We start from the raw sequence: 22,447 nt of genomic DNA on the forward strand, positions 1-22,447 counted from the left end.
CCTATTAAAGGACAATTGAGTGGCTTATTCAGTGATCACACAGGTGAATGGAAACCGCATTCCAGCTACGGCATCCAATTTTAGTTTGTTTTGTAGGCCTCGATAAGGCATCCACAAAGTAGGTCATCCCCTCTGGTTTCTGTAGGGAGTATGCTCCTGGTCACCGCAAAGTGAGGAGCTATATCGGCACAACTAATGAGCCACAAGCTCGGCCACCACAACAACCCATCTTGAGTTATTAAATTCAAAAACAGAAAAAAAACGATATGAGCTGATGGGTAGCCTCATCTTTACACAGTCAAACCATAAAGTCGGGAAACTATCCCACTGCCTGGGTGGTCACTTAACAACCACCACAAATTAACCCGGATGCTATTTTCTCCTCTCCAGTTGCCAAATAAAAGGTGCCAGTTGGATCAGACAGTACATATACCAGGAACTGAACTGCATTACTTCAAAATGCCAGCCAACATCCTCCTGTCTGCCCCCTACTCCCTGGAGAAGGTGAAAAAAGGCCTAGGAAGCATGAAGTCTGGAAACACGGCCAGCCCGGATGGAGTTTTCCTCGACTTCCTGAAGAACCTGGTAATCATTGCATGGAAATGGCAAGTGATATTCCTTACAAGTCCCAGAGGCGTGGAAAGCAGCGAAGATTATCATTACATCGCGTAGCAAATTACCCCAAAAGCTACATGCCATTTTTCCTACTCAACATAGTGTACAAGATAATGGAGTGCTTGTTTTTAGAGCACCAAAGAAGGTCACCCCCAAGGTTCAGGCTAACCGAAACTGCTGTGCCCAGGTTTGAGCCCTGACACGTTACATTGAACCCAGCTTTCAACAAAAAATGTAAGACTATTGCAGCATAAAGCGACCTCTTTTCCACATGGCACTGTCTCGTGGAAGGGTCTTCTGCTGAAGCTGATGAAGGTCATCAACTGATAACCGACCCGTTTATTTAGGATTTATCCCCGTGTTACGGAGCAACCATAACTTTTACACGCATATTGGTGAGAAATGCAGCCATAAGCTAAAGCTCAGCAATGGCTCCTCAATTCCGTTTGGCCTTTCCCCTCAGGGCGTTTGTGACCACCACAGCGGCTAAATGGGGGCTCTGGACGGATGCGAGGGGCTGGTAACCGCTCCACCTTCAATAAATTGCCACTAAACCACGTGAAAAATATATACTTACACCATCTTATCAACACACACATTATTTAAGATGATATACTTTATTGAGAAATTAAGGCAAACACAGAGGTTCTGCCTGTCTAGTTGTCAGTCATGGTCTGGTCGATCCAGCTGCGCAGGGCGGTGACACGCGCGTACACGCCCGGCATGCTGGTGGAGCACGAGCTGCTGCCCCACGACACGATCCCCACGAGGTTCCACACGCCGTTCTTCTCGCACACCAGGGGGCCGCCAGAGTCACCCTGTAGAGAAGACACGCACGGTGCACAGCCACAAGCGTATCAGAACGAGCTTCAATGTCGAGACAGAATAAAGTAAAATTGGCCTACCATTTTTTGACAATGACGATTGAGTTATGTATAGATAGACTTCACTTACACAGTGGCGTAGGTCTACAATACATCTATATATAATTTGTGTGCATCATGAATAGTAATATTGAGCTCAATAATTTACGTTTGATGATTCATTGTCATCATCACGATTCATGGGCAGAGAGCCCATAAGTATCCACTGCACATTTCGTCATTTGTTTCGACTTTCCTCTGTATTGTGCCAATATACTCAAGAAGTGCCACATCTTTCTGGCACCAATTTCTCATGTTGTCGTCAAGCAATTATCTGTCAGGTCTTCCTCTCTATCCAGTTCCTTCCATTTTTCCGAACAACATACGTGTCCAAATATGATAGTGCTAGTTTTCCTCTCATCATTGCCTGCATCAGGTATTTTCTACGTGCAACGTTCGTCACTCGTTGGGTCCAGCTTAGATGCAGTATCCATCTGTAGCAATTCATTTGATGATTCAAGATATTATATTCCCACTTAAAATTAAGTACCAAGGCTCATCCAAATCGAATTCATGTATGGCACCTATATGCTCAATAAGAAGTGAGCCAAATTCATGGACTCTTGTCTGGACTGCTCCAAATGCTATATGCACATCCTCCAGATGTACATTTGCGCCTTTTTGTTATGCACCGAGAAATGGAAATTTTACTCGGATATGATGGACATGTTGAACAATATCTGTGGCACTATACTCAATAAAACAACCCCGTAGGGCCTGAAACCAAGCTGTGTGTCACAACAGTCGCATGCACTGCTGCAAACCTTTAACGTACTGCTAGGAAGGCTATCCTGGTAAATTGGAAATACCACGAAACCCCCGTCATGGAAGCAGTGGCGAAACACCCTCCGAGCTCTTACAGGAACCTAACATTTAAGCCACAAGCTCAAGGGCAGAAAGCCGGAGTTCGAAGCCAGATGGTCTCTATTCTTACAAATCCTAACGTGAATTGCGCATGCATGGAGGTCAGGGGGAGGGGATGGGCGTTTGGGTATCACACCCCTGCCGCCCGAGGATAGACATGAATTAACCACTGCTCTAAGGGACTTATACTGATGATAAGTTAACTTGCTGCGTGTAGGTTACTTTACTTGAAAGATTTTATGTGCACTTCCCCCCTCCCCCCCCACCCCTTTTTAAGTTAAAAAATGTTCCCCCTTCCTTTGTGTGTGGAGCAGTGAGCCCAATCTTCACCCCTTCCCAGAACCCAGTTAGCACTGACTTCGGGATTTGGTCCACATAATTTCTGTGCCCCCCCCCTCCTTCCTATGTTATGCTTCGTTTTTTTAATCAGACTCTTGCAAAAAAGATAATGAAATACCAATGTATGTTTCAAAGTTCAGCCCTATTAAACTGTAAGAAACTAATTTCTTAAGCTATGGTTTACTTCAAACACTTTCTTTTTTACAAGATAGGCTCATAAACCCGACTCCTCCTCAAACCTCTAATGTTGTTCGCCTACCTTCTGGTGTAGGCATTAAACGCTAACTGCAGATACAACAACTTTAGCTACGTAATGAAAGGCCGTTAACGTTTACCATGCAGGAGCTGGCTCCAGCACCACCAGCGCAGATCATGACGCTGGTGATGACGTTCACGGTGCCCCACTTCTGCTGGCAGGTGGCGGTAGGCACAAGAGGCAAAGCGGTCTGCTGCAGGATGGGAGGCGTGTTGGAGGCTGTGAACGCACACACAGAAGAACGCCAAATAACATAGAATAATGGTTAGATCATATCTTTTGAGGTAACAGATCATATAGTTGATCATATTTATTAATAGCTCTATTTGGCACAAATTCATCTCAAGTGGTACAGACCTACTAGCTGTAAGAAGTCCAAATGAATACCCTGCACAAAGTAAATTGTGTTAATTATTGGTCTTTGATGCTCACCGGAAGAGTGGACCCTGCCCCAGCCGGAGGTGACACACATCATGTTATCAGCAAAGACATCCAAGGCGGCAGGCAGGCAGACGGGAGAGACACGGTCCACGATCTGAGCGGGCTGAGCCAGCTTCAGCAACATGATGTCGTTGTTGATGTTGTAGGAGTCCCACTGCTGGTGAGTGATGGCCTGTGTGTGCAAAGAGAACGAGAAGTTTGAATACCTTAAACTCACTACATTTGTTTAATTCAGGGTACTTGATAAATCAACTCAATATCTGTTGAACGTCATGCATTTCTACGTCTAGTAAGTTGCAGGGATTGTTCATGAGGTTACTTCATAGCTCGTGAGTTTACCTTAGAGACGACAAGAGACTGGATGTTCTCGGCGTTGGAGTTCCTGTCGTACTCGCCCAGGACGACGCGGTCAGTGGACGGGCTGTGGACGCATTTAAGAAAGCCCAACATTTTTGGATTGAAAAAAATATTTTGCTTCGTTTTAAAGGAGTTAATAATCAGGGGTGCTACCCCGCGCAGTGACTACTGCATGCGCTTACTTGAACTCGCAGTGGGCAGCGGTCACCACCCACGAGGGGTCGATGAGTGAGCCACCGCAATAGTGCCTCGTGGTGGAATCCTGTAGTGGCAAGACGTGACAGAATTGGTGTTGTGTCGCACTCTGGGACACGCATAGCACACTTCACATCCCAAACAGCAGTTCGTTCGGGCCGACTTTCACTTGTGTTGTGGACACTGCAATACGGTTCATGTCAATGTCGACTCACGATATCTAACATTGAGCATTTACCTGCAGGGACACCTGCCAGGGCCAGGAGCCTGACACCGCATCCTCGCCATTGACGATGCGAGAGTAGCCGGTGATGACCGGCTTGATGGCCGGAACACCGCACCCTGTGATGTGTAAAGAACACGGTGATTGGTCGTTAACATCCTTGCATGAATTTCCTACAAAGTTAGCACTTTAAATAGTGAAGGTAATAGGCAGAGTGTGGAGGAGCTCGGTAAAGCAACGGCTTGGTGGGGCATTTCATCCGGCGGTGGATAGATTGTGGCAGATGATGATTACAGGGTGTCCATGTATACAAAATAACATAATTTTACTTCGTACTGTTAGCAGGTGGATAAAACTACAGTGTACACAGACTTGATGGTTAAAAAATTTAAACTTTTGAGATTCATCCTCATCTTTAAATGAATGCATCAAGTGTGCAGTGTTATTTACTGAAAGTTGGGAAACTAAAGACAGATTGATATTTCCAAGCGCACGAAGGAAGCTTTAATTGAAATTAATTGTCAAAGCGTTAAATCTTACAAATGCTAAACGTAGTATGCATGCCTTCATAGCATGTACTAGTTATACTTTTGCAACTGCATGCTGTACGTGGGCCTTATAAAGTTTTAAAATTAACTGAATTATGTTAATATGCTAATATTGAGGACTGCAATACCGTACACAAGTATTCCTTATTTGTAAGATCTAAAATCTTACCTATAAACGTAATTTTTTGTCTCTCTGTCTGTGTGTCTGTGTGTGGACAACACTTGTGAAGGATTTGGCTCGCGAACAGCGGTGTTTATGTTTAAAAAAAGTAGCCAGGTACCAGCACTATTCTGATGTTGCATGTCAACTTTAAAGTAGTTTACTTAACGATTTAGTACTATTTATTGGCAATTATTTATTTATTTCCTTACACCGCTGAGCGCGCGCCAAAGCACGCATTTGCGCATGCGCAACAAAGCTGACCTGGGGTTGTTCCTAGCAAAGCACACGCCTTCGTGGCAAGTACTACCACAGTTAGTATGCACTGCTGTAATCATAGCAGGTCCCACCAGAGTCTGCATGCACTGCTGTAGTGAAAGCAGGTACCACCACAGTCAGTATGCACCACTTTACTTGAAAGCAGGAACCACCAAAGTCGGTCTGCACTGCTGTAGTCATAGAAGGTTCCACCAAAATCATTATGCACAGCGGTAGTGATAGTAGGTACCACCACAGTCGGTATGTACTGCTGTAGTGATAGCAGGTAACCACCACAGTTGGTATGCACTGCTGTAGTGATAGCAGGTACCACCACAGTCTGTATGCACTGCTGTAGTGAAAGCAGGTACCACCACAGTCAGTATGCACCACTTTACTTGAAAGCAGGAACCACCAAAGTCGGTCTGCACTGCTGTAGTCATAGAAGGTTCCACCAAAGTCAGTATGCACAGCTGTAGTGATAGCAAGTACCACCACAGTCGGTATGCACTGCTGTAGTGATAGCAGGTACCACCACAGTTGGTATGCACTTCTGAAGTGATAGCAGGTACCACCACAGTCAGTATGCACTGCTGTAGTGATAGCAGGTACCACTCCAGTCGGTATGCACTGCTGTAGTGATAGCAGGTACCACCACAGTCAGTATGCACTGCTGTAGTGATAGCAGGTACCACCACTGTATTATTTTATTGCATTGTATCCTTTTAAACCCTATTTTTGTCCCATTACTTCACCAGCTCTCTTTCCAAACTCCATTCTGCTCTTAAAAATGTCTCCATCTGCGAGCTGCTGCTATTCGTCCAAGGTTTACCGCTGTTCATCCTTTCACAGAAAATACCTGTGCAAACTGTTCATTCTAACTTTCTTATTTCTGGGAAGTAGTGAGCTTCACCCTGGCCCAAATGTAAAGAATTCATATAATTCTGTAGATTTTTCTGGCAGAAAAGGTGTTGGTGTTTGACACGTCAGCATCAGAGGGCTTATGATTAAATTAAGTCAACTAAAACTTGAAGTGGCAAATCTGGACCCGGATATTTTTTTTGCCTCACAGAAACATTTCTCACTCCTGCTGTCAATGACTTGCAGATTACGATTGACAACTACAACCTTTTTCGGCTTGACCGGAGATCTAGAGGAGGTAGAATTATCATCTAGAATTGCCAGACCCAAAGCCCCCCCCCCCCCCCACCCCTAAATTGGTTGATAAGCACTCCATGAGGCACTTCAGAATACAGGCATTTAATAATGATGTGCTTCACTCTGATAGTGACAAGGTCTGCGATTTTTAAATTTCGTTTTAAAGCTTTCGTGACTGCAGGGATTCATATTCTTGGTTCTTTCGGTAAAGTCACGTAGAAGCGAAATAATAAAATAACAAAAAGAAAACAATAAAATTATCGCGACGTTTCGATTGCAACACAAGCAATCATCATCTGATGTGAAAACCACAGCAAGACAATGTTCTTGCTGTGGTGGGTGGCAATGGAAACGTGAGAATTTTATTGTTTTCTTTTTATTATTTTATTATTGCCCTTCTACGTGATTTTACCAAAAGAACAAAGAATATAAGGTCTGCGATATCCCCAACCTGATTACGGCTTGGGAGACCTTCAGGTAGACGTTTCTCCAAATTATTGACAAACACGCTCCGTTGGTTAGATTTGAAATTATAGGCAACCGCCCACCATGGTTTGATCCTTTGATTACTCAGCTTATGAAAACTAGGAACAGGGCTTGGAAAATAGTCAAATGTATCATAAAGGCATCTAGCATAGATACTCTTCCCATTGCGCTTAACCCAATAAATAGTCGACATTTTTAACCTTAATTTTTCAGAAGTTGGTGACCTTTTTGATAATGTATTGAGAGTCACCCCTGCTCATGCAATTTCCTACACCCCTGTCCAAACATTGTTCCAAGCCAATCTACAAAAGTAATGTTCTGAAACAACTGTCCTACCTCAAAGGAGCGGATAGTATTCCCGTCTTTGCTCTAATAACTGTTGGTCACCTAATATACAAACCTCTAGCCTATATTTTCAACCTGTCCCTCAAAGAAGCATCGGTACCTCTAGAATGGAAACATTCCTATGTTCGTCCACTTCGCAAAGTGGGCCCTAAATATGATCCAAATAACTACCGACCTATCTCAATGTTGTCCCCGTTGATGAAAATGTTTTAACTACCAAATTGGCAGTTTCCTGTCTGACAACACTATCTTACATCGAACCAATCTGGGTTCCGAAATAAATACAGCACCACACCTGTTGTATTAGACTCTCTAAATCACATTTACATTAGCATTGATAATAAGCAGTACTGCGCCAGTCTTTTTCTTGTCCAAAGACTTTTATACAGTCAACCACAATACCCTGCGTAGTAAACTAAGTTTCCTCCGTTTCTCCAAATACGCAGTGGAATGGTTAAAAAAATTACCTCTCTTCTAGCACCCAAACTGAATTCATAGATGGTTGGAAGTCAAACAGTGTTAAGGGAACAAAAGGGGTTCCACAGCGTTCCATCCTAGGCCCCATCTTGTTCTCTCTATATGTCATTGACTTGGGCACTGATCTGGATCATTCCAGGGTAAATCTGTTTGCAGATGACAGGATACTGATTACTGCTGGCCGCTCTCCGGATGACGTGATTTCAACAAACTACAACATCAGCTAGTTGCTCTTAAACTTGTCCTGAATACCTCCAAAACCAAGGTGATATGCTTTTCACCAGGACTAAAGCAGGAAGTTATTTTTCCCCAATTACATTCCTTAAATAATTATCAAGTAGAGCAATTCAAGATCTATAAGTTTAATGGGGTCATATTTGATTCAAAACTGAATTGATTTTATTGGTAAAAAGACCAAATAAAAACGTTTTTTCTGTATCAACACAAGCATTGCTTCCCCCCTATGTTCCTTTTGCAATTGATAAAAGCTACCATACTTCCTCTACTTGATTACTGTGACATCGTATATAAATCAGCCCCCAGTGCTGTACTGAAGAAACTTGACCCAATTTATCACTCAGCCTTAAGATGTGCATTGAACTGCCCATATAGGACCCACCACTGCGATCTCTACATTGGGTCAAACTTAACATATCTTGATGATCGACGGCTTGTGCATCAGATCTTATTTATTCACGATGTACTTACGAAAAAATCAGCAGACTACCAGCTGGATCTCCTCACTGTTTCGAAGAACAAGTGTGACCTAAGGTCTTCGCTCATTTAGCAGCTTCACATTCCTTATTGGCATACAAATACTGGAGGAAGATCCTTTGCTGTTGATGCCCCCAGGGTCTGGAATGATATCGCCAATAAACTGCATCTTGGATCAGTACCTGTGAGATCTGCACTCAAAACTGCCACTGCTATGCAGAGTGGCCTGAAATCAAATGCATCTCTCCAGATGTTCGTTGCAAAGTATGATCTTGAGTTTTGATTAAAGTGTGCTGATCTTTAAAGGTGCATTGAACATTTTTGATACTCCTGCTGATACTCCTGCTGTTATGGAGTGACTCATGTTGCCAGCTATGGCTGCAAAGATGGGTCGTACATATGTATATCGTTTATTGTTAAATTTGAATCAAATTTCCTATGATCACTGTTATATTTGCTTGGCTTTATTTTGGTGATTTGGAAAACGTATGGTTAAACCATGTTTGCTTGCTGAAGTACGGAGTTAGCCTGATAACTTTAATCTAAATTGTCTTATGGTTGTTATTGTTTGACTTGCATCTCACTGGGATTTTTGCACACAGCGTTGATATACAGTGGGAGTTTTTTGGAAGATGTTGCTGTTTTTTCCTGGATGTTTCTGTTATGTGTCGGTACTTTAAGATGTTCTTTGTTCATGTTTTTGTTTATTGCAGTTGCACCCGAGTCAAGAGCCGCATAGCTCACAGGACTATACCTGATAAATGAAACTGAAAAAACAAATGATAGCTGAAACCACAGTCGGTATGCACTGCTGTAGTGAAAGCAGGTGCCACCACAGTCAGTATGCACTGCTATACTGATAGCAGGTACCACCACAGTCGGTATGCACTGCTGTAGTGATAGTAGATACTGCTATCGAGTTGGTAGATACTACTATAGAGTCATTAGATACTACTACAGTCAGTAGCTACTGCTATAGAGTCAGTATATACTACTTTATAATCAGTAGTTACTACTATAGAGTAAGTAGTGACTACAATAGTCAGTTGATACTACTATAGAGTCAGCAGATACTATTATAGAGTTACTAGTTACTATTAGAGAGTCGGTAGATACTACTGTAGGGCCAGTAGATACTACTACGGTCAGTAGTTACTACTACAGTCAGGATATATTACTGTAGGGCTAGTAGATACTACTACAGTCAGTAGTTACTACAGTTAGTAAAAACTACTATACAGTCAGTAGCTACTACTGGCTCAGTCGATACTACTGTACAGCCGGTAGATACAACTGCAGAGTCAATAGATACTACTTACTGTAGGGTGTGTAGGTATATATATATACCTATGCGAGGGTAAAAATATTTTTTGATGGGGGGAGTCGACAATTATCGGAAATATTTTATATCAACTATTTACCCCCCACTTTCTAAAACTTTTTGGACTTCTGCAAGACTCTTATAATTTTGTTGGTGGAGAAATGGACAAACGGCCCACTGGACTTTTACAATAGCTGAGTATCTGTGTATGTATATGTAATGTTTATTAGAGAAGTTTTTAAATATATATTTTTCGCCAGGGCAACGCCAGGTAATTCCCACTAGTTAAACTATAAAAAACTATAAACTCGTTATTTTACCAGGTAAGGTCCACTGAGCTGTGTAGCTCTTTTACAGAAATGAGCTGGCCACGAATGATAGCTCAACGAAGTCGCTTATCACGTGGAAATTTATAGCAGCCAAATACTCAAAACTCATGTTTCTAATATGGAGCGACCCGGACAAAAATCTACACCACCATGGGGGGAGAGAGAAAAAACACGCAGACTCCAGATATTAAGCAGGCGTCAGAGTCAGGATCGAAATCACGATCGACTATACCAGGCAAGGGAAATAACATCTCACCACCAATGAGACATTTAGTTTGAGGCACCTCCTAAAACGAGTGCCTCTCGTTTTTAAAATGTCAATTTATGTTTACATTGGAAAACACATTGTATTGTTTCACTTTACCCCTGTTAAGAAAGCATGATGAGCCTTTTGAAGATAGAAAGGTAAAGATGTACATCTTCCCTATCTGTCATGTCAATTGGGAGAATTATCAAAGCATTTGATAAGTTTTGTAGCCAATTCTGAGCCTGTACCTTCACATTCTTTTCATTTTAAAATTATGGACAGGGAATTACCCAAGGTTGTCAACCAAATCCCTGACCATGGTTTACATTTCATGATTATTCTCTCACATTATAATTGCCTGAATATATGCTTGTTCTTATGAAGTCCTAAAAAATACAATTGAAGTTTGAAAGTGTAAATGTCCACTTTTTACCACGCTGGGCGCGACTCCCATTTTACGATGTGAGTGTTTGAGTTCAAGAGGTATGTAACGGCAGTAGAGTCCTCACCGAAGGCGGCGCCGATGAAGGCGAAGCAGGAGACGAGCCAGAAGAGAGACATTGCTACTTTGGTAGACGGTGCTGGACCTCTGATGTTGGGCAGCCCCTTTTATACAGAAAATCTGCCGCTTGGCAGCGAGTTTAAACCTTTATTTTGAATCCTAGCGATTGGCCTTGCTCTTGGATGAGCAGTAGCGTACTGGTGCCACATGCCACTAATCTATATATTCCCATGAACAAACAATATTGTAAAGGCCAGCTGAATTACACACATAAGGATATGGAGCAACACATTTTCTTTCACACCCTTTGGTTAAACATGCCATTTTGGAAATTGGTGTTCAATGAAGATCAAACTCAGGAATTCAAGACAGTTGTTTTGTGTAGGCCATCGTTTACATTAATGGGAGCAGATTAATCAAAATTTTGAGGAATAATGTAATTAATATAACAAATGTTTACTTTATCACCAGTAATTAAACTGAATCGTAGAATTAAAATTATTTTTAAGACGTATAGCTCATCAACATTTGTGGGTTTTTATACACGCAGCTGGTCACTTGAGTTCAATTCCCAGTCATTGCCGCTATAAGTGGTGAGTGACAACTGAATCCACCCTGTCCGTCCCCTGAACCATGCAGTCTTGCCACCACACCACTCTGCCTTGCTCAGGATTGGGAATTGGTGTACTTATGCAATTTGAACTTGTATACTTGATCTAGTTTATGTGTTTTGTTTAGTGATTTGCTTACCTTTATTATACTTTGCACTCATATCGTGTTGTGTATTGTTTGTTGTAACTTTCTCACCCCGCCCCCCCTACTGAACATCTGTGAAACAGAGCTTCATGGCTCATAGGATTTCTCCAGGATAAGTAAAGATTTTGATTCTCATTCACCATCAGAACACCAATTATCAACATAGCAAAACCATTTACCATTACACCTCATCAACAATGCCTAACACGCATGGCTTATTATGTGTTATATTCACTAACACATTGAAAACAATAAATTAAAATATTTCATGAAGCAAATTTGAAACGTTTAAATGAGGTGTTGTAAACGTTAAATATTCACAGTGTTGTCAGCACTTGTCAAACATACGTGTATCGACCAAAAACGTTAGCTTGTGAAAGCATACACACATATGGCTATTGATGAAGTGATAAGAAAACAGCTTTGAACTCTAAATATTGATGTGCAGTGGTTATGCAAGTGGTATGAACATCGAGAACAAGTAGGAGTGCATACGTTCCAAATTCATTTCAATATATAACAATAATGCAAATCACGTCATTCATCAGAAAAGTCTCACACTTTTTTCAGGAAGGTTCTGCATTGAGATCTTTTTCAATTATATTTATGAGTGTATTGCATTTCTAAGGAAATCAGAATAGTCAATTATCCACACAAACTAAATTTTTACCCTGAAGGGCTTTAAAACATTTTGTATTGTGAAACCGAAGGAAGAATGGCACTGCAAAAAATATATTCAAGACATTTCAGAGTTTTAGTCCAATTTAACTGCCAGCAACTACTTTGTTAATCTAAGGGATTCATTTGAACACGTTTCGTTTGTATATGTAAAAATCTGACCTTTGAATTCAGCCCCTGTGCTATCCGTTAAAGTATAGGTAAAGAAGACCGTCACAGTTATTTTATTACTCGTAATCATCTCAAAAGTGCGTAGGTGATGAAGGTCTGTTGCACCATCGAAAACCTCTACATTCAAGCGCGATGTTGAAGGCTTCCCAAAAACTATCGTGGACGGCTGCCTGGACGGTGCCATGATGAATATGGTCGAAATGTGGTCTTTGGATGATTAAAAGTAGGCAAGGTGGGCCAGTGTCGTCCTCTATTCTTGTAACGTGGCCAAACAGACAGATACCTTCTTGAGCAGATGATGCTATTGATTGCAGGAAGGCCAGTCCTCGACTGGACTTAGGTGTTGCAAGTCATACCATCAGATGACAAGAAACTGTCACTGACAATCAGAATCTTTATTTTTACTGGAAGAATCGGAAGCGGTATGAAGCTCTTTTTCACGGATATCCAGTAGGGACAGGGGTCAGAAAGTTATAACAATGAACAATACAAAAAACACGCTATGAGTGTAAAGTATAGTAAAGGTAAGCAAGTCACTAAAATCAATAAGAAAAATGAAGTATAAATTGCAAAAAATATATAAATTCCTGCCGATTTTCAACAATGAATGCAAGTTTGGGCAAGATAGCAAAACAACAACAGTCCCAGACTACAGAAAAACAACACACAGTAGTCCCTCTATATAATTGCACATTAAAATTGAACTATTGATACATGGGTAAGGATCAAAGTTCCACATCACATTGGCAAATGTGGATGTATCCAGCACTAATCTTCTACTTCAGAATATTCTTTGAAGGAGGATTTATGATGTTCAGGGAGAAAACAAGGTTTTCAAAAAGTTTGTTACAACGGCAAAGGCTTTAATAATAGGGGTTTTCCCCTTTTTTCTGGCAACAAAACTGAAACCTTTTTACAAGGATTCATGTCTGCATTAACCACAATACCTGCAGTCAAAATGCAAACAAAAAACATACTATGATAATATATGCATTGTCCTTGAAACTGATTGGTCCACACCAAGGGACGGCTTTCTTTTGAGCCTCGACCAATTGGTGCTCGACTAGATGACGCCAGAAGGCGTACAGCTCAAAGACAATGCACTATCAAAGTAATGAGGGCTCCGCCGTTACGGCCGACCGAGGGCAGGAATCGGGTCCCGCCAAATTTAACCTGCCGCGGACAGTTCATCCGGGGGCACCTTCCCTCACTCAGCGGCTGCCATTTATCATGGAGTTTTTGGCTGCGGGGGGTGATTGGGCGGACTTCCAGCGGTGTTTTGCTACCACTTGCGAGCTCACAGGGTGGTCCAAAGCGGAGGCACTGTGTGCTCTTCCCACTGCGCTGGATGACGATCCCTTGGCGGCGTTCTTTGCCATTCCCCCGGCAGACAGGGCAACGCTGCGGCACGCATACGCCCAGTTGGCAGCAATTTTTGACCCGCCGTATGCTGTTTGTGGGGAGACCGAGACGCCCATCGCCCTCCGCAGCTCTCTATTGTTGCTGGCCCAGGCTGCGTACCCAAAGATGAATTGTTGGCACTCATCAGTAGATGAGCGTTTTTTTGCCGGCCACGGAAGAAGACGACCTGTCCTCCATTCAGGTAGCCCGGTGCATCCAGGCCCACTGTAACCTGCGATAGCATGCTGGGGTGGCGGCCTGGCCTTGGATTCCTGGTAGAATAGGGCAAACAGGAGCACTGAGAGTCTTCTCGGGTCTGCGTGTTGGGTGGTTGGAGCACGTGCGGGAAGGTCGGCGTGGGATGACGATGGGACCAGCGGGGGGGGACCTTCCCTCCGCCATGGAAGGGCCCCGTTACCTGCTCTGCTGATCTGGGACAGCTTTTCCAGGCTTCGCTATCCTCTGTCCTACCAGCCTCCTCTACTCTGGGGCTGAAAGCAGGTCGCGATACGTCACACACCCGGCCGACGCAGTCACCTCATGCATCTCCATTGCAGTCAGTGTCGGGTGCACACGCCATCACCCCTCATTTTGATACCGGGTGCGGAGAGGGTGCATCAGTGCGTGATAGTTGGCCGTGGGGGTCGGGGCAATGGACCGCATTGGCACACTGTGTCATGGCAGGAGAAACAGGATCATCCAAGGTGAGTGGATTTGTTCAGGGTGTTGAGGTGCGGGTGCTCATAGATACGGGGGCATCCGCCATCATTGTTTCGGAGTTTATTTATAGGACTTTACCATCGATGGTGGGTTGCCTTGGTCCTGTGGATAGTCCTTGTGTTGCCAGTATAGGCGGAAGTTTCGGTATTGTAGGCCAAATTGTGGCATCGATATGGATTGGAGAAATTGAAAGAACGGGCCTGGTGTTAGTTTCGACTTCATTGGCGGTGCCTTGTTTATTGGGGACTGTTTTTTTTAAGAGGATGCCCCTCAGGACTTTCGTTGACCAGGGTTATGTTGAATTAATGTCGGGGCATCGGTTGAGATTTTTGGAGTCCCCTACTGGGTTGTGTATGGCTAACACTGTGGCTCAGGCCCTGGTGCGTGAAACTGTTAGGGTTTCTCCGGGTGCACAGATGCTCGTATCCTTGAGGCTGCGGAAGTGGCTCGACCGGAAAATTACTGGGGAGGGTTTTTTTTAACCCCTTCAAATAGGGCGGTTCGTGTTAAATGCTGGGCCAGGTACCGCGATCATACAGGTGTGTACGGTGTTGGCCCACGCGATGGCTGCATGTTGTGGAGAGACTGATGATGTAACCGCTCGGGTCGTGGCCACGGTGGAATGGGAAGCGGTGTTGGATGATTCATGGATGGATCCGTTGTGTGCAGATTATCCGGATTTGTCGTGGGAGCAGAGGGGCGAGTTGCTGGAATTCAATGTTGGCTGCATGTCCCTGATGTATCACCATATTGATACAGGCAGCGCTGCTCCCATTCATCAGAGCTCATTTCGATTTAGTCTGAAGGAGAACGACCACGTTCATCAGGCGGTCGATGAGATGTTGGCCGCCGATATAATCTCCACGTCAACCAGTCCGTGGGGATCTCCCATTATCCTGCTTAAAAAGGACGGGAGTTTGCGATTATGTGTGGACTTTCAGAATTAAAACAAAGTTTCCGTGGCGGACGCGTATCCGCTCCCACGGATGGACGGTTCATTGGATGCCCTATCGGGCAAGCGGTTTGTCTCCACCCTGGATTTATTGTCCGGGTTTTGGCAGTTGGCTCTTGATGAAAGTTCCAAACCCAAGACCGTGTTCTGGACACCGCAAGAGCTGTTTCAATTTAAATACCTTACGATGGGGCTCCACTCGGCTCCAGCCATGTCCCAGCAACTTATGGAATTGTTACTGTCGGGGCTCCAATGAAATTCATGTCTGATCTAATTAAATGACGTGATTGTCTTTGGACGCACATTCCAGGAACATCTGCAGCAGTTGCGTGCTGTATTTGTTAAAATGCGGGCGGCTAATTTGAAATTCAAACCACAGAAATGTTACCTCTTGCAACAGTTGGTTCACTACCTGGGTCACATTGTTAGCATATCCAGGATTTCCACGGACCCTGACAAGACGGTGTGCGTGCATAAGTGGCCGACCCCACGTCGGTGAGTGAGGTCCGCAGTTTTTTTTTCAGTTCGCGTCGTATTACCGCCGCTTCGTGCCAGGGTTTGCGACGATCGCAAAGACCAGTCAGCAGCGTCCATTATGGACGCGTTCCTGCATTGTTATGTATTAGATAAAGGGGCCCAGGAACGTCTCCTTATGGATCAGGGTCGAAATTTTTCTTCAAAATTGCTGCTAGAGGTATGTGATTTGTTGAATAGAAAGAAAATTTGAACTTCGCCCTACCATCCCCAGACTGACAGAATGGTAGAGGGTTTGCATAGGACCCTTACATCCATGTTGTGTCAACAAGTCAACAAGGCACAGTCCATTTGGGACCTACACGTTCCGGGTGTTCTTGCGGCCTAGAGGATGGCCCCTAATGCCTCTACTGGATTCTCCCCATGTTTTTTTATGTACGGGAGAGAATGCGACACCCCATGGAAGCCCAGTTAAATATTGAGCCGAGCAGGAAGAGAGTCACATTGCCAGGACTTATTAGCCTCACCCTTAAGCGGTTGACGGAAGCACGGGAGGTGTCCCGTGGCAATTCGGCCAAGCGGCAGGCTGCAAATGAAAAACAGGCTGGGGTTACGGAGTCCGGAAACCCGTGGAAACCTGGGGAGAGGGCATGGGTGCATTGCCCCCAGGTGACCTTGGGCACATCTCCTAAATTACATATACCATGGCATGGCCCGGTGGAGGTAATTGAGGTTAGGAGGCCTCAGTGTGTGCAGATCCAGGTTGGTCGCAGGCCTTGTTATGTGCACCCTTCACGACTGAAACCCTGTTTTCCACCTTATGAGGTTGTTTAATCTCCACCATCTGATGGCTGAGAGTTTGATGTGTCTGACAGAGCCGGACGTGCGATTTCGAATGTTGCGCCTCAGCGAGGCTCTGTTCCTCCATCTACAGGATCCCAAGGCCTGACGGCCATGGAACCACCAGCGGCGCCACCCACAGGCGGACCGGGGTGGACGGTTCGACCACCACCTGCTTCCTTTCCTCCATATTCGTCCGGGGCCATCATCGAGTAACCACCGGGGTCCACGGAGAACTCGTTCCGGGCCCATACGATGGGCCGGCGACAAGGACTCGTTCCAAGACGGTTCAGTTCAGATGATCACCCCTTCTCGTCATTCGGTTTCTATATATTTTGTGGCTGGATTGTTGCCTGTGTTGCAAATGTTAAGTGGGTATTGTGGCGTTCATCGTCCCTCTATGCGATGTATGAAGGGTAGTTAGGATGGCTGTTTTTTTTCACGGGGGGGAGGTGATGTAGTAACATAAAATGAGTCACTGGAGCATGTAGAGCTGGAGACTGGAAGAGAATGAGAGTGGGGGTAGCAATCCGTTCTACCAGTTGTACACGTGGGCGAAGCCCAGGGCCTTCTAGGGGATCCAGAAGGGTGCTTGGGCAAGGGCGGAGCCTGGCCACGCTGGGGAGGATAAAAGGTGAACTTTGACTCACAGTCGGGGCTCCTGCCATCTGGAGTGGAACCCGTCGTGCTGCCGTCGTCGTGGTCTTCACCTCTTCGAGCTGTGGGTCTGGATGCATGTTGGCTGTCCTGACCCGGTATTTAGTTATCCCCTATGGCTGTAAAGGCCAGAATAAAAGAGAGTGTGCCCCCTACTAGTGTCTCTGAATTAGTACACTACACTTTGTAGGCATTTATGGTCTCTGGAGGTGACTGGGTGGCGTTTGTCAGAACATTTAAAGCCGCCGTCAAATTCAGCCGATGAAGCGATGAGGAGGTCCTTCGAGCGCTGCCCACAGTGCTGGATGACGGAGTGCTGATGACCTACATAATTCTGGAAAATCAACACAACATGCTAAGACAGGCTTGTGAGGGGATGGCAGAGATTTTTTGCACTCCGTCTAGCGCATGGCAGCGATTTTCAGCCCAGCAGAGAGGAGAGAATGAGCTGCCAATGCCATAACGTAGCACCTTGTTTGCGCTCACAATTCTGGCGTTCCCACGGATGGACGAGGCAGCCCAGGATGTGGTGGTGGTGGTGTGACTGCAAGCCCTCATCCATCAGAGAGGCCTCATTATCAATTGTACTAGAGAGCAACCAAATTTCAATGTGGTTCGCAAAGTGCCTCCAGGCACATGAAAAAGCGATAGGTGTCAAGGGCGATGGAGAGGAGAAGAGCCAGATGACCAGTGGAGCCAACAGGTGCAGCGACAATGGCGGCCGCCACTGGACCTAGCATGGAGGGTGCTCTTCAGGCGACAGAGAAGATGGCAGTGGAGATTCAACAACCCAAGGCACGAACAACAACAGCAGTGACCATGACAGAAATGCGGAGGAACCCGGAACCACGCAGAGATCTACTGCTACCAATGTGGAAGCCGGCTCATATAACAAGAGGATGTTGAGGGAAGTCGACCCGAGACAAGCAAGCCAGCTCTGGACATCGCAGGATTTCCCTAGAAAGAATCTGGCTAGTCGCGACACCCTGGACACCCAGCCAGGCCACACACACACACCCCATCATCAAATGCCTCATCACCATTATCACCGGCATACTACTCAATCGTGGCGATCTAGGCCAGCACAGCAGGGTAAATTTGGCCAACATCCAAAGCTAAATGGAAAAAAAAAACTTGCGAAATGGATTGTAGCAGCAGCCACGGGGACATCGATGCGAGCAGGAGCGATAGGGGGAAATCCCGTGATGGTATTGGTGGACACGGAAGCATCGGTCACCATCATTTCTGCGCTCGTCTTCGATATGTTAGCAGTGGATAAACGTCGGCTAGAACACGTTCATAGCAAATTTGTCACAAATGGCGGGAGCCTGGGAATTGTTGGGAAAGTTAAAACGGAAATCCACATAGGGGAAATGTGTTTATCGGGCCCCATATTGGTCTCTTTGGCCCGAGCAGTACCATTCTTTTTGGAAAGTGATTATTTAAGTTGGCTACCTATTAAAATACTAATGGATCAGGGCTGTATTGAGATGCTGTCAGGAAGACATTTTTTGCAGCCTGACACAGAGACAGGGAAGGCTGCCAGAGTCACACCCTGCTCCTAGCACAGGTGTTGGTTCCCTTGCAACATCGATCACCACTAATTACCTCAGGTGCGGATTGCCAATTATAGTGTCACAATTGGGACCAAAGATCAGTCGACATTCACTAACAGCAGCGAACACCATTTTTAAATGGAACCAGCGATTATGTATGCAAGTTTTTAACACATCAGAGCAAGCGATAACAGTAATTGCACAGATTTACCTCGCAAGTGAAATTCATAAATATCAAGTAGTGGTGGGGATACAGGAAGTGATGGATGGGGTAGGATCTCCCTCGGGAGGGGAAATCGCTCATCGGAACCCTGAGTTGACTCAAGGTCAAAAAGACCGGCTTAAAAGTCTCCTTCACGAAATCAATTATATTTTCAGTAAGGGCCCGTATGATTTGGTCTGCACCACATTAAAAAACGGGGAATGCTCAACCCGTGAGACAGAACTCATGTAGAGTGGGTCTGGCAGAAAAGGAGCAGATCCGTTGAGCTACAGACGAGATGTTAAAAGCATAAATAATTTCTCCATCGACCAGCCCTTGGGGAGCACCAGTAGGACTGGTTAAAAAAACCAGATGGCTCCTTGCGGTTTTGCGTGGATTTTCGACAACTAAATAAATTAAGTAACTATAGCGCCGGAGAGGCGGCAGCAATTAGGGGGAGAAGCATTAATTAAGCGGGTGCATTTGGAGACAGGCAGGTGCGAGCGTTGGAACACGGGGTAGACGCCGGAGAGGCGGGAGATGGAGGTGGTAAGAGAGAGAGTGTGTGCTGGAGGCGCCGTAGAGGTGTGCTGTATATATAGGCCTTTTCCAAAATTGATATTAAGAATAATTCTGCCAAAATTATTTTTTAATCAATCGTGGTGTCACTTGGGGCAAAAAGGGGGTGATGCGAAGCCCCCCCTCCCCTCACAGCAGCTGCCCTCCGCACTCGGAAACAGGCAGCTGGAGATAAGCCATAAAAGATAATAAAACCCAAAACAAAAGAGAAGGGGGGAATTGCTAATGAGATTCTGGAAAAATCCCGACATGGCTTCAAAGCCCTACAGACAAAAGGCTCGCCAGCTTTCGGGCGGCGAAAACCAAACTGACGAGTTTTAGGTTATTTGAATTAACAGAAAGTAAAAAAACTTAGCGACACGAATAAGTGGACATTATAGACTGCCAACACACTCACTCCGATTAAAAACCAGGCTACAATCTCCATTAGTGGGTTATTACTTCTCCTATATGTTTCCAATACTAATGTTATTCACCTTAATTTCTATTACATCTTGCCGTCTACGTGACTTTACAGAAAACCAAGGAATATGAATTCCAGCAGTCAAGAAGCTTAACTGAAACTTAGTTATACCTCTAACCTCAGGACATCAAAATATAACTCGAGCATAACAGCACGGATCCTTGGATACAGACGGGGGAACGAAAGTTAATAAAACCCTAGGAACATACGTGGTAAGGACAATCTTAAATCACTAATCGTGGAAAACATAAACCAAATAATAATTATGAAGAGTTAAGCCTGGGGTCATGCAGGAGAGATGGGGCGAGGGGGTCGATCACGTGACCAAGATAAATGTATTCCATAGAGAAAGAGTCTCCCAACCGCCTTTGTCTTCCAGCAGCACGTGATAGAATTGCATACGCATGCAGAGGGCATCTCCCCTTAAAAAAAAACACACCACAATGGAAGTACTGTAAACACTGCTACAAACATACCTTGAGTCACTTACAGAATCATAACTACAAAGTGGTATGGTATCAAGCTATAAGAGGTAAAATGAAATGTTTAACTTTAAAAGCCTCAACACACCCCTTTGTGAGAGGCAAAAGCATGTCACACCGGGAAGGAAGAGAAGAGGAGGGAGATCTCGTCCAGACAGGGGGACCCCCCCCCCTTCCTTCCAGATTAATTATTGCAGAGGGTTGGAGAAGAAGGACGCACTTGGGGGCAATCTGGAGCATCTGTTTCCTTTTGATGGCGGGATGGCTTGAGGAAGGCGACAGGAACCAGGCCTTTATGAAACTTATATTACTTCAACAAAATCGAACACACACACACACAGGCCAGACAAACAGCTTTTTCCACAGGCTGAGAGCGAAATCAAAGGAATTTCCGGTCCTTTGTGAGAAGGCGAGCCGAGAGGAGATAATTTTGGCATAAAAACCGAGACACAAGCCATTCATCGACACTGCGACCATCATCACAGCGACCAGCGGCAGAAGACGGCGATCACCTACAGAAGACTGCCACCAGCAACAGAAGATGACCAGCCACAGAAGATAACCGCCAGCCACAGAAGGTAATCAGCCACAGAATAGTTCTGCGATGGCGAGCAACGTCAAGCAATCAACGTCAAGAAAGGGCGGAAAGTGCCAAACATCGACCAAGCCAGCATCACAGAGAACCAGCTGCACGCGCAATCGACACCGCCAGAGAGACGGAGCAGGAGAGCGCACACCGCAGCGTCACCAGCGTCACCAAGCAAGGGTGTCAGCTGCCAGCGGACAAGCTGTGGGTGCTACCTGACGACGGGATCATCGCGCACCGACGGCGAGCGTCGTGCCGACTCTTCCGTCCAGCAGTGGACAGAAACTGTGGCCGCCCCCGAGCAAGAGAGAGCAGCAAAGCCGTTTGTATGACACGCCCACCCTCACACCCTCACCGCTCCGCAGGGAACAAACACATTTTTGATACAAGGGATGCCGCCCAACCTCGGCGTCTGCTTAATGCAAAGAATTGATCAAGAAGACAAATCACACCCACACATAAACACATACCCGAACTAATAAGAAGAAGACTAATGATGAAGTGCGTCAAATATCAACTGATCGTGAAAAGCATTGCTGCCCGTCAAGTTACATGAATACGATTGTTATAGGTATTTTAGTCATTCGTTTTCGTTAATTGCATAATCTTGCCAATGAATTAATTGATAACTACTCTTGCTTTAGGAACAGGTTCCTTCATTATTGTTTGTATGAATATTGTTACATTCATTTTAAGGACCTTTTCCTATCGCCGTATATGCTCGCGTTACTCTGAGGAATTTATCGATTGTTCTGTTACCCAGTTTAACAAACGTAATCATTGAGGGTTGAATGTACGGATCAATGAGGAGAACATCTCCAGGAGTACTGTGTTGACAATTCTAAGCATAAGAGTTCGCATATTAGAGTGTTATGTTTTTGTTTAAAAATTAAAATTGCTTAACACAGAAGTATCTGCGTGGTGCCTTCCTAAGTTCATGCGTAATAATCTTAATTATAAGAACTGTATCCTGCGGTGAGATTTGAATTTGGACACCTGACATAAACACACTAAGACATAATCAGTAAATGTTAATGTGAGAATAATTGTATTATTCCGATTGATAATACGACCCTAGACAACGAAGCCGAGCTAAACCTAGCATACTTACATCACACCTGCATAACTTGATACAATTCATTGTATGATCCCGATTGATAATACGACCCTCG

The 22,447-nt window shown here is 44.8% G+C and overlaps 1 protein-coding gene across 2 annotated transcripts; it reads right to left on the minus strand.

The window, feature by feature from the left end:
* Window positions 1-1,213: 1,213 nt before the first annotated feature.
* On the minus strand, window positions 1,214-21,596 carry LOC116944036 (chymotrypsinogen B-like). Of its 2 annotated transcripts, none has more exons than XM_076068331.1 (7): window positions 21,491-21,596; window positions 4,229-4,332; window positions 3,978-4,057; window positions 3,778-3,859; window positions 3,430-3,610; window positions 3,077-3,216; window positions 1,214-1,433 (listed from the first exon to the last, which is right to left on the minus strand). In XM_076068331.1, exons 1-7 carry the CDS (start codon window positions 21,504-21,506, stop codon window positions 1,272-1,274), a joined length of 765 nt encoding a protein of 254 aa, XP_075924446.1. In that variant the 5' UTR covers window positions 21,507-21,596; the 3' UTR covers window positions 1,214-1,271. The 2 variants fall into 2 exon arrangements, with proteins under 2 accessions (XP_075924446.1, XP_075924445.1); XM_076068330.1 differs by lacking the exon at window positions 21,491-21,596 and adding an exon at window positions 10,766-10,851.
* Between the last annotated feature and the right edge of the window lie 851 nt (window positions 21,597-22,447).

Source organism: Petromyzon marinus, chromosome 20, assembly GCF_048934315.1.
Source record: "Petromyzon marinus isolate PM22_M1 ecotype Great Lakes invasive population chromosome 20, UKy_Petmar_22M1.pri1.0, whole genome shotgun sequence".
In the NCBI taxonomy this organism is placed as follows: Eukaryota; Metazoa; Chordata; class Hyperoartia; order Petromyzontiformes; family Petromyzontidae; genus Petromyzon; species Petromyzon marinus.